The 16,744-nt window shown below is 38.9% G+C and overlaps 1 protein-coding gene across 1 annotated transcript in view; it reads right to left on the minus strand.

Annotated features, from left to right (window-relative positions):
* Positions 1-2,922: 2,922 nt before the first annotated feature.
* waplb (WAPL cohesin release factor b) overlaps positions 2,923-16,744 on the minus strand; it is a 59,236-nt gene continuing 45,414 nt past the window's right edge. The window contains exons 14-20 of the mRNA XM_058793089.1: positions 15,204-15,376; positions 13,352-13,467; positions 12,766-12,930; positions 9,100-9,301; positions 7,162-7,250; positions 6,138-6,233; positions 2,923-4,720 (exon numbers count right to left, since the gene is read on the minus strand). Coding sequence (XP_058649072.1) covers positions 4,655-4,720; positions 6,138-6,233; positions 7,162-7,250; positions 9,100-9,301; positions 12,766-12,930; positions 13,352-13,467; positions 15,204-15,376 — 907 coding nt within the window. The 3' untranslated portion in view covers positions 2,923-4,654. The remainder of the gene's footprint in view (positions 4,721-6,137; positions 6,234-7,161; positions 7,251-9,099; positions 9,302-12,765; positions 12,931-13,351; positions 13,468-15,203; positions 15,377-16,744) is intronic.

Genomic DNA, 16,744 nt, shown 5'->3' on the forward strand with positions numbered 1-16,744 from the left:
CCGGGTCTTTTGACAACACTAGTTGCCACACAAATGATTTAAAAGTGGCAGGGGGATCTTCAATACTAATTTCACCCTCAAGCTCCATCATGCTGACATCACAATTTACGAGACAACTTTTCACCTCGACGAGAAATCTCGTCGCGTTTTAATCTCGCGAGATCTCGTAACACGAGATCTCGTCACACCCCTAGTTTTTATATCAGTTTTGCATTTGTAGAGGTTGCAGAGTTTAGTTCCAACCCTGCTCCATCACACAAAACATGTTTTCAAATAAGCCTGAAGGACTTAATTAGCTGGATCAGGTGTGTTTAATTAGGGTAGCATCTAAGTTCTGCAGGGCTCTGGCCCTCCAGGAACTGAGTTTGACACCCCTGGATTAAATGCATAAATGATATTTGACTATTTAACATACTTAATTATTGCAGGTTTGTATAATATTATGAGTTTGCATTTTATTCATTTTGAGGAACACCAAATCAGCGCACACAATGCTTCTGCACTTAGGCTACTCCAGATTTCTCTCAACATGGCAACACGAGAGCTGTGAATACATGGGAAACAAAGTAACTGGTGTTACTTTACTAGTTACTTAAAGGGGTCATCGGATGCCCATTTTCCATAAGTTGATAAGATTCTTTAGGGTCTTAAAGAAAAGTCTATAACATACTTTGGTTAAAATTTATCACTGGTAGTGTAAAAAAAAAACCTGTAAAAATCAGCTCTGTTTTCAGCAAGCAGTTTTTTAGTCCATGTTGCTTTAAATGCTAATGAGCTCTGCTGACCCTACCCCTCTCTTCCTTGGGGTGAGGAGCAGTACTATTTACTAGCACATTATACAGGTGCTGGTCATATAATTAGAAACTTAGCTTGTCCGTTAACTTCAAAAAGTGAAACTTGTATATTATATTCATTCATTACACACAGGCTGATATATTTCAAATGTTTATTTCTTTTAAGTTTGATGATTATAACTGACAACTAAGGAAAATCCCAAATTCAGTATCTCAGAAAATTAGAATATTACTTAAGACCAATACAAAGAAAGGATTTTTAGAAATCTTGGCCAACTGAAAAGTATGAACATGTACAGCACTCAATAGTTAGTTGGGGCTCCTTTTGCCTGAATTACTGCAGCAATGCGGCGTGGCATGGAGTCGATCAGTCTGTGGCACTGCTCAGGTGTTATGAGAGCCCAGGTTGCTCTGATAGTGGCCTTCAGCTCTTCTGCATTGTTGGGTCTGGCATATCGCATCTTCCTCTTCACAATACCCCATAGATTTTCTATGGGGTTAAGGTCAGGCGAGTTTGCTGGCCAATTAAGAACAGGGATACCATGGTCCTTAAACCAGATACTGGTTGCTTTGGCACTGTGTGCAGGTGCCAAGTCCTGTTGGAAAATGAAATCTGCATCTCCATAAAGTTGGTCAGCAGCAGGAAGCAATTTAGTGCTCTAAAACTTCCTGGTATACGGCTGTGTTGACCTTGGACCTCAGAAAACACAGTGGACCAACACCAGCAGATGACATGGCACCCCAAACCATCACTGACTGTGGAAACTTTACACTGGACCTCAAGCAACGTGGATTGTGTGCCTCTCCTCTCTTCCTCCAGACTCTGGGACCCTGATTTCCAAAGGAAATGCAAAATTTACTTTCATCGGAGAACATAACTTTGGACCACTCAGCAGCAGTCCAGTCCTTGTTGTCTTTAGCCCAGGCGAGACGCTTCTGACGCTGTCTGTTGTTCAAGAGTGGCTTGACACAAGGAATGCGACAGCTGAAACCCATGTCTTGCATACATCTGTGCGTAGTGGTTCTTGAAGCACTGACTCCAGCTGCAGTCCACTCTTTGTGAATCTCCCCCACATTTTTGAATGGCTTTTGTTTCACAATCCTCTCCAGGGTGTGGTTATCCCTATTGCTTGTACACTTTTTTCTACCACATATTTTCCTTCCCTTCGCCTCTCTATTAATGTGCTTGGACACAGAGCTCTGTAAACAGCCAGCTTCTTTTGCAATGACCTTTTGTGTCTTGCCCTCCTTGTGCAACGTGTCAATGGTCAACTGTCAAGTGAGCAGTCTTTCCCATGATTGTGTAGCCTACAGAACTAGAATGAGAGACCATTTAAAGGCCTTTGCGTGGCACCAGGTGTCTTCAATATTGAACCTTTTCACAATATTCTAATTTTCTGAGATACTGAATTTGGGATTTTCCTTAGTTGTCAGTTATAATCATCAAAATTAAAAGAAATAAACATTTGATATATATCAGTTTCACTTTTTGAATGGAATTAGTGAAATAAATCAACTTTTTGATGATATTCTAATTATATGACCAGCACCTGTATATCTTTGCAAAGATTCATAAAAAATCCTTATACTCAATTCTGTAGATGACGTTCTTCAAAACGAAATTAACGTTAATCCGCCACGTCTTCAGCGGCTCAGATGCGGGAGTAAATGATGACTGCTATATTCATTATTACATCCAACAACAGAACACCTCAATCGCTTAATTGGAGACATCTTGTCTTCCCCTGCTCCGGAGTCAACAATTGCAGACAGCTCACAGCTCAGTCAGGGCGGGTCTAAGGTAAGACGGTCTTGTCAATCAACTATCATGGGAGGCACCTGTGCAGAACTACGTCATTCTGACAGGAATCTCAGAACAACCTGATTTTAGAAAGGGGATTTTAAAATAGTGATTTTAAAAAAACCACTGGGTAGATTTGTATCATTATAGGATGGAAGTATACACGCTCTTCCAACACACATTCATGTTCAAACAACTTGTAAAGTGAATTTTGCATTCGATGACCCCTTTAAAAAAGTAATCTGATTATTTAAAATCACATTACTTGTAATGCGTTACCCCCAACACTGGTAGCAATCAGACACCAAAAATGACAAGTAAAAAGTATTGAAAGTAGCAATTTTATTTGCGTTAAAATTATGTACAAGTAACCAAAGACATTATTTTGAAATTGGTACAAATTTCACGTTCCTGCAGTTGGCTTTTCAATAACTCTTACCTCAAAAAACACAACTGAGAAAAATGTGGTATAAAATAAAACGATTGGATTCAGAAAAGTAGTCTATCTAGATCTCCAACAGCCAATATTTACACGAGTATTTACAGTTCGTGCTGCTTCATTCAGTTCCCCGCTATGTGAATTCAATCCCATTGTGATGTTTGGGGCTCCTATACAGACTGCAGGACTGTGCCCAGAACAGCCCAGAAAATACTCACAACTCATAGTGTTCTGTGTAACAGAGTGAACCAAAACAGTTAAGTGGTGAGGGGGAAAACGATCCTAGCTTTGCTTTCGTTAAGCTGTGTGCATTGAAGATATTTTAGTCCATTTCAGTCATGAACGGCAGCAAAACGTCTGCTGAAGGCGATCGCTTTAGAAGGCAAACAAACAATAGAGAGCTTCTGAAAACGACCTTGAGAAAATCAGAACAAGTTTGGGTCAAAATTGGAATCTACTGGCCTTATCAGAGAGATGTCAAGTGCTAAATTCAATCTTGTATTCTAAACACCAACCATAACTTATTCAGTATATAGTTTATGACACAAACTCATGAAATTGTTTGGCTCACTTTAACGGTTGAGCATCCAAACTCTAGGTCACGGCTAGACGGAAACCAGCATTCATCGAAATGGTTATTGCATTTATCTTTAATTCTCACAGCAACTTCGGCTCTAACCAAACCTCAATAGTAGCGCATGCAGGAGAATTTTCGCTGAACTCAGGGTTACCATGTAGTCACGACCCAAACCCATGGATGAGATTTCCTGGCTTCAAAATGCATTTGAATTCATTCAAATTCCCAATCATTTCTCTCTTGCACAACACGGTTCTGCAGCCAAACATAATTCGGCATATTGCACGATTTAATAAGTCTGACTGTCGATTTTGAAACATAAGGTTTGGACATCAGGGTTGTTAACATTAGTGTTAACGTTCTGGCATTTGGACAATACGGTTAAAAATCACGACTACTAAAACATTCTAAAAACACTTTGTCCCTTTCCTGCCCTAGCGAAATGGAAAGTGATGTAATTTATTCATTCACAGACCTTTGACATAGCTCTATCGATTAAAAACGAATTTGTGCAACACAAAGGGAGCACATCCTGAAGCGAAGAGAATGGATTTGAACCAGGAGGGCATGTCTTTGCGGCATTTCAAAGAAGACCAGAATTTCAAATGCGGTTTTGGATTCGCCCTCCAATCGTTCAGGTCAGTGTCGAGCGCTTTTAAATTCACAGACTTGAGAGTGGAATAAAACAAACAGAGGGTGAGACATCCTTCAACAAGTTTTATCAAAGCCACTCCGTCCATGTCTGCCAATGAAAACCAGCTTCCAAGGCGACTGATCAATAGACGCCAGATTAGGGAGGATTGTAATGCGAGGAACACAATTATGTCGTGATAAAAACATTTTAAGACGAAACGGTTGAACAGCTTGTGACAAACTCAATCAAAACAGCTCCTTTTAATAGAGTTCTGTGAGTATGATGTGCTTTAAATTTAATTCTTTACAGTCTGAATGAGGAAGGTACTGGACGATGATGGGTTGTTTTCCAGGTGTGTTGGGTTGGGCAGCAGTGATCTGAGGCCTGTGTGTGGAGCTCTGCAACCACACTAGCAGTGTTCCAGATAATCAATGACCCTGGAGATAGACTTCTGTCCCGTGGTGCCCACATCACACTGTAAAGAACAAAAAGACACAACTGTTCAGTCAATAAGCATAACTGTATTGGTTTTCCTTACAAAATGAGGTAGAACATTAGTATTGATATTACAGCAGGATCACGCATATGCTTGCCTACTTGTTATATTCATGTCGCATAATTTCTAGTGACAGGCCATTTTATCAGTCAATATTTGGCCAGTTTTCTGATTATAGTGGTTCAATTGAGCCACTCAGCCAATTAACAGAAGTGGTATTTCTCTCATGGGTCACACTTTATTATAATGTCTTCTTGTTACAATGTAATTACACAAATGCTAGTAAGTAACAATTACCTTCTATAGGTTTAAGGTTTGGTTTAGTGCAAACTGTTTGTAATTATGCATAATAAGAGCACACAAAACATATTACCCTCTTATGTAAAAGTTCTAAAAACAGAAAGCCTCGTCAATAGACAACAGATGCTTTAATTTTTGTAAAATAAGTGTTGATGTAATTCATTTCTCTTTATATAAAAAAAAAAAAATAGTGTGAATAGTTACTACTGCTGTTAAACATCTGAAAAAAGTCAAGCACTGTTTCCTTCATTTGTATCTTTATTTCTACTTTCTCTTCTTTATTACTTTTTTTACACTTTCATTTACTGAATAAAACGAAGGATATATATATATATATATATATATATATATATATAAAATGTATTTAAATATAATAAATTATTTATAAAATACATATATTCTATATACAATAAATAGTTATTACTTGTACTTATTGTAGATATTTTTTGTTATTTTAAAGAAACTGTGTGCGTGTGTATGTATTTTATTAAAGCATATAATAGAGTTATGCTGCAGGAAATAACAGCATTTTTTTAATTTAAAGTTCTATTGTCCCAATGGGCTTTTTGGTCTGCTGTTAACAACCCAATATTTTCAGTTGTTATTCTATCAGTAATACCCTCTTGTTTTTTTTAAAAAGCTTTTTCTTGTCTTAAAAAAAGTTGGTTGCTAACAAGTGGCTAAATGGGACTACAGAGGTTATTAAAAAGACATTGCACTGTTTACACACAAACTATCAGAACTTAAACTTTCCTACTTGTGATCAGAACCTTAGTGAGGGTGACATGGAAGTGAAGCGACTGTTTAGAGCCTAGGTTCTGCTTTTTACTTCTAGCAATTCTATTTAGCTGGGTTAATTTGCAAAGATTCTCTTAATTCTCTTAAAGCTTATTTTTTCCAATAAAAATGAAGAAAACTCCTATTGGCTTTATGTCGAGGGAACCAGGCTGATGCTAATTTCCAGGACTGCCACCATGTCATCCCTCACTCTATCATTCTCTAAACGAATTGTGAAATTTTGATGTATCGTTTACAGAAATTGATATTGTAGCAATAATATAAGCCACCCTATACTGGTCAACTCTTGTGCACTTACTGTAAGGTTCATGAAATTCAAGAACTTCTTCAGCATCTCTGTCATGACTGAAAAATCCCCTTTTGGCAGGTTTTCCCTCACAGTAGTCACAATCATCTGAAAGAGAGAAACAGCATTAGCAACTCATTCCTCCCATGAGGTTACGTTGCACTTCAGGCCTGCGCTGAATGAGAGTCTGAAGATTTTTAAAGCAAGTTTCTGTTGATCAAAGCAGCAGCACTCCATCTCTGGCCATCATTTTTTTCCCGATGCGTTCTTAGTCTCCATGGTACTCAAGCTTCAGAAACAAATCCAAATAAAATATTTCTCTCCTCTGATGCCCCCTAACGCGAACCTAAGATGCAAACAGGAAGATGCGCCTTCCTAAAGAAACCCTTCGAGTCAATCTGTTTTTCTAAAACAGAATCAAACTTGACCTTCAAAGTGTGCAAACATGCATCCAAAGAAAAAGTGGTTGAAATAAACAGTATAAGTGCCATCTCTTCTTGTGTCTGCGTCTGGGCCGTGTTTATTGGCTAGACAGATAATGGCCATGTACGTCAGTCAGAAAGCAACAGAGTGGTATGAAAGAGAAACAGAGGAGTCCATTACAGCCGATTCTACAGCCCACCTATTAACGTCCTGAAAATAAATCCATTAATACTGCCAAGACACAACACGGCAGCTTTCTTCTGATACCTGCCTTGAAACTTGAAAACTGCAATTTAGACAAACAACACTCAAACTCAAAAAGAATATTAACAACAAAAACTCTGTACCCTTATCGGTCTAGCCTGGATTTGTCCTGACCTTAAAGTGACTGTGGCCTCATTCCACTACTGAGGACACAAGCGGCACTTGTACAGGACAAAAAGGGTATCTAGCTGAACAGTAGTCTTGGCAGAGCTAAACGCATACCTTACATTAATAATAAACAATACTCTTCGTACTTTATGAGGAAAATGCAGGTTCTGAGCAGAGACAGCCATAAGACATGAATCAAAGATACAAAATGGGAAACAGGTGAAATAAGTGCGTTACTTACAGGGCTCCCCTGGCACAGACAACCCAAAAGCAGTGCAGTGTATGACGCCACAATACTGTCCTCCATGTGCTTGCCAGCATGCTGAAGAGCTGGAGAGAAAAATCACATGACAGGCTACTCAAAATTGGCCTTTTTTTTATCTCATAAAAAAAAAAAAAAAAAAACATTCTATGTTTATTTAAATAAAGTTTAAATGAATGTTGTGAGTTAACTTTTTATTGACTAAAATTTCTTCATTTCAAACAAGTTATTAGTTACATTACTGGTCATCAGTTTAGAATAATTAAATTGATTAATACCTATATTTTAATATTATAATTTAAAATAAACAGCTTTTGCTGTTAATATATTTATTTGTGGAAGCAGTGATGCATTCAAAACCATCCAAAAGTTTAGGACAGAACTTTTCATCAAAAAGTCAACACTGATGAGAACCGTTATTACTGTTTGAGCACCAAAAATAACTGATCACCACATGAGCATATTATAATGATTTGTGAAGGATCATATGGCCATTACAGAAATAAATTGAATTTTAAAATGTTAACAGTTCTTTTAAATTGAATAATTTCTAAATATAACTTTTTGCTGCATTTACAATCAAAGAAATGCAGCTCTTTTGAAAATTAAAAACTTTTAAAAAACATTGAAAACTTAGTTGCTCCAAAATTATATCCACACACATACATTATACCCTGTAATTTTTTGTAGTAGTAAGCAAAAACATACTACTATAAAAACAAAAAAAAAGTACAGAACAAAAGCAGTTAAGCTCATACAGAACGAATGAACAACACTATTAAAGCAGACTGCCCCACTTATTTTACGTACATAAACTCTCTGCATATAATGGCTTGTGCTTATATTGTTTCTCATGTCCTTTGTGAGAAAAACAAGAGGAAAAGAGGAAACCCGCTCTGCCGGCACAGATGTTACAAGGACACACAGATCAGCTAAGTTTGCTAAGCGACTATGTTTGCTGAACACCAAAAGAAAACACCACACAATTAAGACTGAATACACAGAAAGATGAAGGTCTTGCTCAAGCAGCTGCACTCGTTGACAGCAGATGACAATTACATAATACTATCCTTGCATTAGACTAGCTTTGCATCTTAAAGCAGAAGAAAATAACTGGAATTGCGAAAATGTCAGAAAAAGAACTAAGCATGCATTTGGATTCTTGATGCAGGATCTAAATGCATCATAACTTGAACCTGAGTCTGAGTTCATGTGGTGCATTCACATATGTGACCCTGGACCACAAAACCAGTCATAAGGGTCAAATAATCTTTCCACTGATGTATGGTTTGTTAGGATAGGACAATATTTGGCCGAGATACAACTATTTGAAAATCTGGAATCTGTGGGTGCAAAAAAATCGAAATATTGAGAAAATCGCCTTTAAAGTTGTCCAAATTAAGTTCTTAGCAATGCATATTACTAATCAAAAATTAAGTTTTGATATATTTACAGTAGGAAATTTACAAAATATCTTCATGGAACATGATCTTTACTTAATGTCCTAATGATTTTTGGCATAAAAGAAAAATAAAACATTTTGACCCATACAATGTATTTTTGACTATTGCTACAAATACACCCCAGCGACTTAAGACAGGTTTTCTGGTCCAGGGTCACATATTACAAAAAATGATATTCTCAGAAACCTCTAACATGCACGTAGACAAGAGTGGCCCTGAAGATCAGGACAAACGAAGTTAGAACTGAAGGCAAGCCACTCATCAGCTTCTCTTTCATCTGTTCCTCCAATTCTAATAAAATATGCTACTTGAACATTAGTGTGTTGTAGTGTTCTTTCATTTGGTCTGCAGACTGAAATTAGCTGCCCACCAAAATGGCTTGTACATTAAGCAAAATTAACTGCTGAGGCAAAAAACAATTAGCATTTGTCTAGTCCCTGGGTGTAATATCTACCTTTGTTGAGATCAAGTTCTTCATCGTCCTCTTCCTTCTTCTTGTCCTCTGTGCTGTTGTTTTCTGAAGCGACCCACTGGATCTCTTCATTGGTCTCCTTCCATTCTCCACTCTGGTCCAGTTGGGACTTTGGCGGATCGTTAATGAAGTCATCCGTCTCCGCCTCCGCTAACATGGCCGCATGCTCTCTCTGAAGAAAAAGCTATAAAGCAGAAACAGAGACAAAGTAATTACAAGTGTTTTGCTTGTGACCCAATCAGTGATCGAAATATAATTTTGGTGGACATGCTCAGAAGATTCCGATTATTGAGAATCACTCAAATGTTTATATTGCACGTGCAGATCTTATCCAAGACAGTGCCGCTCATGGCAGCCTCCGTGGCATCGTCCGCAGTTGTTTGAATGGTTTTGTTAGTTTGTCCTGTCTTTAGTTATAATTATTTTGATGTTTTGCTGGACATTGTAGTCGGGGGAGCAGCGGCGCTGTTTAGACGTTTCAGGACACGCAGACGGGGGACGCGAGCTGGCGCGCTTGTGAAGCTCAGATACGGACAGCACTGCCTAGCATCCATCTGGCGAATCTCCGCTCTCTACTCAACAAAAAGGACGAACTCCTTCTGCTCTGCCGGACAAATAAGTATTTATCACACTCTGCTGCTCTGTGTTTCACGGACACCTGGCTGAATGATGCCATTCTAGACAGCGCGTTAAGTCTGCCGAGCTTTCAGTTGTTCAGAGCGGACCGCAACGCAGAATCAACGGGGAAATTGCGCCGCGGCGGGACATGCTTTTACATCAATGAGAGGTGGTGTACAGGTGTACAGTGCTCTTCATTAACTGCAAGCCTTTCTACTCGCCGTGGGAGTTTTGCTCGTTCATTCTCGTGAATATGAGCTCAGCTTTACAGAAACTAGCTGATCTGATCACAGAGACTGAGCAACAACACCTGGACTCTGTTTTAATCATTCTCAGGGACTTTAATAAAGCCATTCTCTGCCGCGAACTGCCAAAATACAGACAGCACATCACATGTCCCACCAGAGATAGTAGTATATTGGATCAGTGTTACACAGCAATAAAGGATGCATATCACTGTCCGACAGGCAGCTTTAGGACTCTCTGATCACTGTTTGGTTCATCTTATACCGACCTGCAGGTATAAACTGAAGCCAGCTAATCCTGTTTTAAGGACTGTTAAAAGGTAGATTAATGAAGCAGAGCAGGATTTACAAGCCTGTTTCCACCTCACTGATTGGACTGTTTTTGAAGCTGCTGCCACCGATCTGAATGAACTCACAGAGACTGTAACATCTTATGTCAGTTTCTGCGAGGATATGTGCATTCCTACCAGGACTCATCTAACTTACAACAACGACAAACTGTGGTTCACTGCAAAACTCAGAGAGCTCTGTCAGGCCAAAGAAGATGCTTACAGGAAGGGGGACAAAGTACACACTGGAAAAGGAGATCAGAGTGGCAAAGAGGAATTATTCTGAAAAAATAAGGATTCAATTCTCTTCCAGTGACTCCGTATCAGTGTGGAAAGGTCTGAAAGAGATCACCAACTACAAGACACCATCCCCCAGCACTGTGGAGAATCAACAACTGGCAGACGATCTGAATGAGTTCTACTGCAGGTTTGAAAAAACACCCCACACCCGCCCTGAACACCTCTCCGACACCTGCAATTCAGATCAGCGAAGATGAGGTGCGTCAGGTCTTCTGGACGCAGAAAAGGAAAAAAGCACCGGGCCCAGATTGTGTTACACCAATAACTGACTGAAATCCTGTGCTGACCAGCTGGCCCCCATCTTCACACAGCTCTTCAACAGATCACTGGAGCTGTGCGAAGTCCCTTCATGCTTCAAACGCTCCACCATCATCCCCATCCCAAAGAAATCCAAAATTACAGGACTAAATGACTACAGGCCTGTGGCTCTAACGTCTGTGGTCCTGAAGTCTTTTGAAAAACTGGTGCTGGCCCACCTGAAGGACATTACTGGACCCTTACTGGATCCTCTTCAGTTTGCATACAGAGAAAACAGGTCTGTGGACGATGCAGTCAAAATGGGACTGCATTATGTTCTGCAACATCTAGACAGACCAGGGACTTATGTGAGGACCCTGTTTGTGGACTTCAGCTCGGCCTTTAACAGTATCATTCCAAACCTCCTCTTGCCCAAACTAACTTAGCTCTCCGTGCCCACCTCCGATCAACAGCTTCTTGACAGACAGGCAGCAGCTAGTGTGGCTGGGAAAATACACATCCAGCACCCACATAATCAGCACTGGAGCTCCTCAGGGTTGCGTCCTCTCCCCACTGCTATTCTCCCTGTACACCAATGACTGCACATCTAAAGACCCCTCTGTCAAGCTCCTGAAGTTTGCAGACGACACCACATTGATCAGCCTCATTCAGGACAGTGACGAGTCTGCTTACAGACAGGAGGTTAAGGAGCTGGCTGTCTGGTGCAGTCTTAACAACCTGGAGCTCAACACGCTCAAAACAGTGGAGATGAACGTGGACTTCAGGAGAAACCCCCCTGCACTCCCCCCACTCACCATCATGAACAGCACTGTAACGACAGTGGAGTCATTCAGGTTCCTGGGCACCACAATCTCTCAGGACCTGAAGTGGGACATTCACATAGACTCCATTGTTAAAAAGGCCCAGCAGAGGTTGTACTTCCTTCGCCAGCTGAGGAAGTTCAACCTGCCACAGGAGCTGCTGAAACAGTTCTACTCTGCAATTCAATAACTGTCTGGTTCAGCTCAGCTACCAAATCTAACCTCAGAAGACCACAGAGGGTAGTCCGGACTGCTGAGCGAATCATTGGTACAACCCTTCGCTCTCTCCAAGAACTGTACTCATCCAGAGTGAGCAAAAGGGCTGGCAAAATCACTCTGGACCCCTCACATCCAGCACACTGCCTCTTTGAACTGTTGCCGTCTGGTCGACGCAACAGAGCTCTGAGCAGCAGAACGGCCAGGCACAGAAACAACAATTTCTTCCCTCAGGCAATCCATCTCATGAACACTTGACAATAATTGCAAACACACACTATTTATACACTTATACACTTATTTATCTAACACACATACTCTACATTTCAATTTGCACATAATATACCTGTACATACAATTGTCAATTTGTATATTGTTATTCCTTATTTACTTGTTCTATTTTTTAATTCTTCTTTTTATTATCAGTGTTTTTTGTTCTGTCACTGTCATTCTGTTGCACTGTGGAAGCTTCTGTCACAAAAACAAATTCCTCGTATGTGTAAACATACCTGGCAATAAAAGCTCATTCTGATTCTGATTCAGATGCATTAATGATCAGCTTTAGCATAAATTTGTACACCACTGTATCATTTTATTTTAGCAATTAATTATGTACACCATGTACACTGATGCACTATCGACATGAATAAACAGTGATAGACATGGAATCTGAGAACTTCCTCAACAAAATCTGATAATAGTCTACAATTCAGACACATCTTACTACCAGGTGTAAACAGCGATGTGTTTTGAGTGGCCACTTGTGATCACATCACACCAAGACCTTAATAATAGGTGTAATATACTAGGTCATGTTTTCTGTGAAGTGTGGCCATGCATCAGTTTTTCTCTGTGTATGTGTATGTGTATGTGTTTATATACCTTCACCAGAGCAGCAATGGCGCTAAGAGATCTCTCAGTCTGCAACTCATCTTTGTCAGACACACACATGGAATCCCAGACTTCACCTCCCCCCATCTGCAGCTCCACCAGACAGTGTCTGTTCCTCGCGCTGTACTCCACCAGATTAATGAGCAAGCCCAGACCCTAAAAACACACACAAATGCAATGAAAAACACTTCATATAGATCAACAGGAACCACAACAGACAGAAAACATGGTTTCACTTTGATAGTAATGTCACACACAACTGGTTTGCACAAACAAAACAAAAAACAAAAATAGGATTGGACAAAAAATATTTTCAACTTTTTTTTTTTTTTTTAAGATGTGTAAATGATATAAATGATACCACTCAAATACACTATGCATTTAAAAACTAGTTAAACATTTCTTAAATTTAAATCATAGCATGTTTTCTGTATTTTCTGTATCTGATTTATAACATCCCTATTACAAATGCAAATTTAATATAGTTCGAAAGCACTCAGGAACTCCTAGCGAACACTGCTGGTCCCCACTGAATGTATACCAACACTGAGTGATATTAGTAGAGCTGTTTACTCACCAGGACTCTGATATCGAACCTCCGCTCCTGCGGCAGGTACTGCGGGACCCTGAGCACACAGTTCAGCGCCGTGATGATTAACTCCTCCTGCTCGCCCGTCTTTGTGCTGCCCCATTCTACAGACAGAAAGAAAATGCACTCAATGGCTGCTGCACATACGAGTTCAACGTGAGTTAATCAGGGATTTTCTCTGACTGTTGTTCTCCAAGCAACTCACATCTGGCTTATGACTGAGTACTCCTGTATTATGCTGAAGGGTTTGGCAGCTATACTAGCGAGCAGCTAGCCAAAGAAGCACCTCAAACAGAAATCCATTTGGCACGTCGAACAAAGGCCATGCAAGAAGGCCAAAAGACTCTTATTGACTTTAAGCCTTTTAAAAGCAGAATAACAAACGTTCTATAAGGCATAATGTAATGAGACAGCCGCTGCGGCCCAGTCGCCTGATTGTTTAGCTGAACAGCTTCCAGTGCATATTACATTTCAGTGTTGGGAAGTAACTACCGAAAAGCAGCAAAGTTATTAGGTCGTAATGACTAATCAATATCTAATAATGAATTTAATTACTGATTAGTTGGGTCTTTGTGCTGAAAATGGAGAACCTTTGTCTGTGAAAACACTTTACAGTAATGAAAAAGGTGCTTAAAAAGCAAGTAAATTGTAGTCTCAAATTGTCTAAAGCTCAAAGTTCACTTTAGCTGACGCAAACACTTGCAATATGCGTACAGTCAAGTGCATAGCATTTCTAAAAAGGCCTATGTTCATGCATGCTAATAGAGTATGTCAAAGATTCATCCTTGTCCAGTGTCTGCACTATTTCTCTCCAGATGTTATGGGCAATAAAATAAAAATCAACTGTACTCGTTTAAACTGGAGTTGTGGGAATCTTTTAATTCCCTCACACAGCCGCTCATCAACACATGCGTCAATTGTTGTTGCGCCTCCACTAGGTTTTTTTGGACTGGGAAACAATGGCCAGGTCGGTAACACTTTATTTTAAGGTGTTCTTGTAACGTGTTACATGTACTTACTATTATAATAACAAAGTTATGCATAATTACATGAAAGTAACCCTAAACCAAACCCTAATCCTAACGCTAACCATGTAGTAATTACATTAGTACTTAAATGTATCTGTAACACTGTGACAAGGACATCTGTGACGAAATTTGCATTACAAACACTTCATGCATACAATTGCGCAAGTATACTTTAGTATTTACAGTTCAGTGCTGGGGAGTAACGAACTAAAAGCAGCAATAAACTGAATAGAAATTTCATAAACTTTTAAATACTTCACTGAGTGAGAACATTTGATCAACACACGATAAACAGAAGTTCAGCCATACTTGCTTGATGCAAATGTGCAAACCTGGTTGGTTCTTATGCTTCAAACAACCACAGCAGAGCTTCTATTGACCATATATGACGTGCTCTATTTATGTGTGTTGATGAATGTTTATATGTGGATAAAAGCCTAAATTAAATGTTCACCACATAACGCAATAATGTCTCTTCAGATAATTAAACTGCTCATATTATATAGGGTTACATATAGTATGTCTTTATGGATTAATGCGTTTATGACAGACTTTTCAGATATCTCTCAAGATTCATTAAATACACCTTCATTTGTGTATTGAAGATGAACATAAGTCTTATGGGTTTGGAATGAGGCCTAGTAATTGATGACAGAATTTTCATTACTGGGTGAACTATTCCTTTACAAGTAGCTTTGTAAGTTATAGTTTCAAAGTAGTTTTTTTTTTTTGGAACACTGTTACTCTTACAGTGCATTCCTACACAGTTCAAGTAGAAGGTTTGTTTTAAACGCCCTGGTCTTTGTACGGACCGTTGTCATGTGTGAGATTTAGCAGGACTCCGATGATAGCTCGCATACAGTCTTCTACAGCTTTGCCCACGTTGCTGTTGCTGCAGTAGGGCAGCGGCGTGCCTGACGAGCACAGGCCTCTGTTCACCTCTCCACTGTACCTCTGGATCATCTCCTCACAGTGCCGTAATGCTCTAAAACAAACAAACAAAACAAAAATGAAATGAAATGTCCATTCAAAGAACTAGAGCAAATATTTGTTTTAGTATCAAAAAACATCTTGAAAGTGACAGATCGCTGAAAATATTTAAACTCTTACATTTAGTACTCATCCTATCTATTTTCTTACACACAAGTTATTATACTGCTTTAGGTATCTTGTGTAGTGCACAAGTCAAACAGTTTTCATGGTGCTTTCCCCTTTTTATTTCACATTCATTATATGGAAAAGAGCAGCGTGAACTAGGGCTGAGTGATAAACGGTATATTGAGAATGCAATAAAAATATGCCAATCAGTGCATGTCTCTAATAAGTCTGCATGTTCTGTGCATGTTTGTGGGTGCCGTCTCAACAAATGAGGACATGAACTTCATCTCTAAAGTTGTTCTAAGAGTCACTTCACAATATTTTCATCATTCCATTTGAGAAAAACTTCAAATAAACAAACAAAATACTAAAATGTACTTCTCAAAGTAGCAATAATATTATTTCAAAGGAATCGAATACAACCATGTTATTTTTCACCCAAGTAAAACGGCAATATTTTGTTGTACATTAATATTTTAAATTAATAATTTTTAATATTTTTATTCAGTGTCATTTTTATTTGATTTGATCACTTTTTCAAATATTTATTGAATTGTTTTAGCAGAATTTAGCGAAAAATAAAATGGATTTCACAAGGTCCTAAATTACAGTAGCTTGCTCTGTGGTTATGTTTGCTCGATGAGGAAACCATTTCCTTCCCCATTAATGGTAAAGGAATATAGTGATAAATAATCGAATGATACGGAAAAGCATTGTTACAACATTTTTGGCCATACTGCCCTGCCTCAGAGTGAATAGCCAGTCATACAGGTTTGGAACAACAAGTGGAGAAAAAAAATAAAAATAAATGAATTTAAAAAAAGAAAATTGTGGTGGGCCACAGTCCTGTTTTAAAACATTAAATGCAGCCATACAAAACATAAGCATATATAGTTAGGATAGTAAGATAAATGGCTCTTAGTTTAAAAGTAAGGAGAAACTAAAAGGTTTTGCTGTCATTTAGAAAAAGTTAAATAGACGCCAACATGGATAGGTTGCAATAAGATGCCCTCAAAAAAAATGAAAATAAATAAATTAATAAAAATAAAAACGCAATATAACAGAAAATACAACTAAATTCAATGCACTTAGGACTTGGACAAAATCTGTGTCCTGCAGCAAAACTAGCTGAGAAACACTATTAAGGACTTTTGCAAACTACTGCAAGCACAAAAATAACAGCCCTTGATAAATCAAATCATAATTTACAGCCTATCACAAGGCATCAAAGCCTCTTGACAGATACTTTAGTAGA

This window comes from Onychostoma macrolepis, chromosome 12 (assembly GCF_012432095.1).
Source record: "Onychostoma macrolepis isolate SWU-2019 chromosome 12, ASM1243209v1, whole genome shotgun sequence".
NCBI lineage: Eukaryota > Metazoa > Chordata > Actinopteri > Cypriniformes > Cyprinidae > Onychostoma > Onychostoma macrolepis.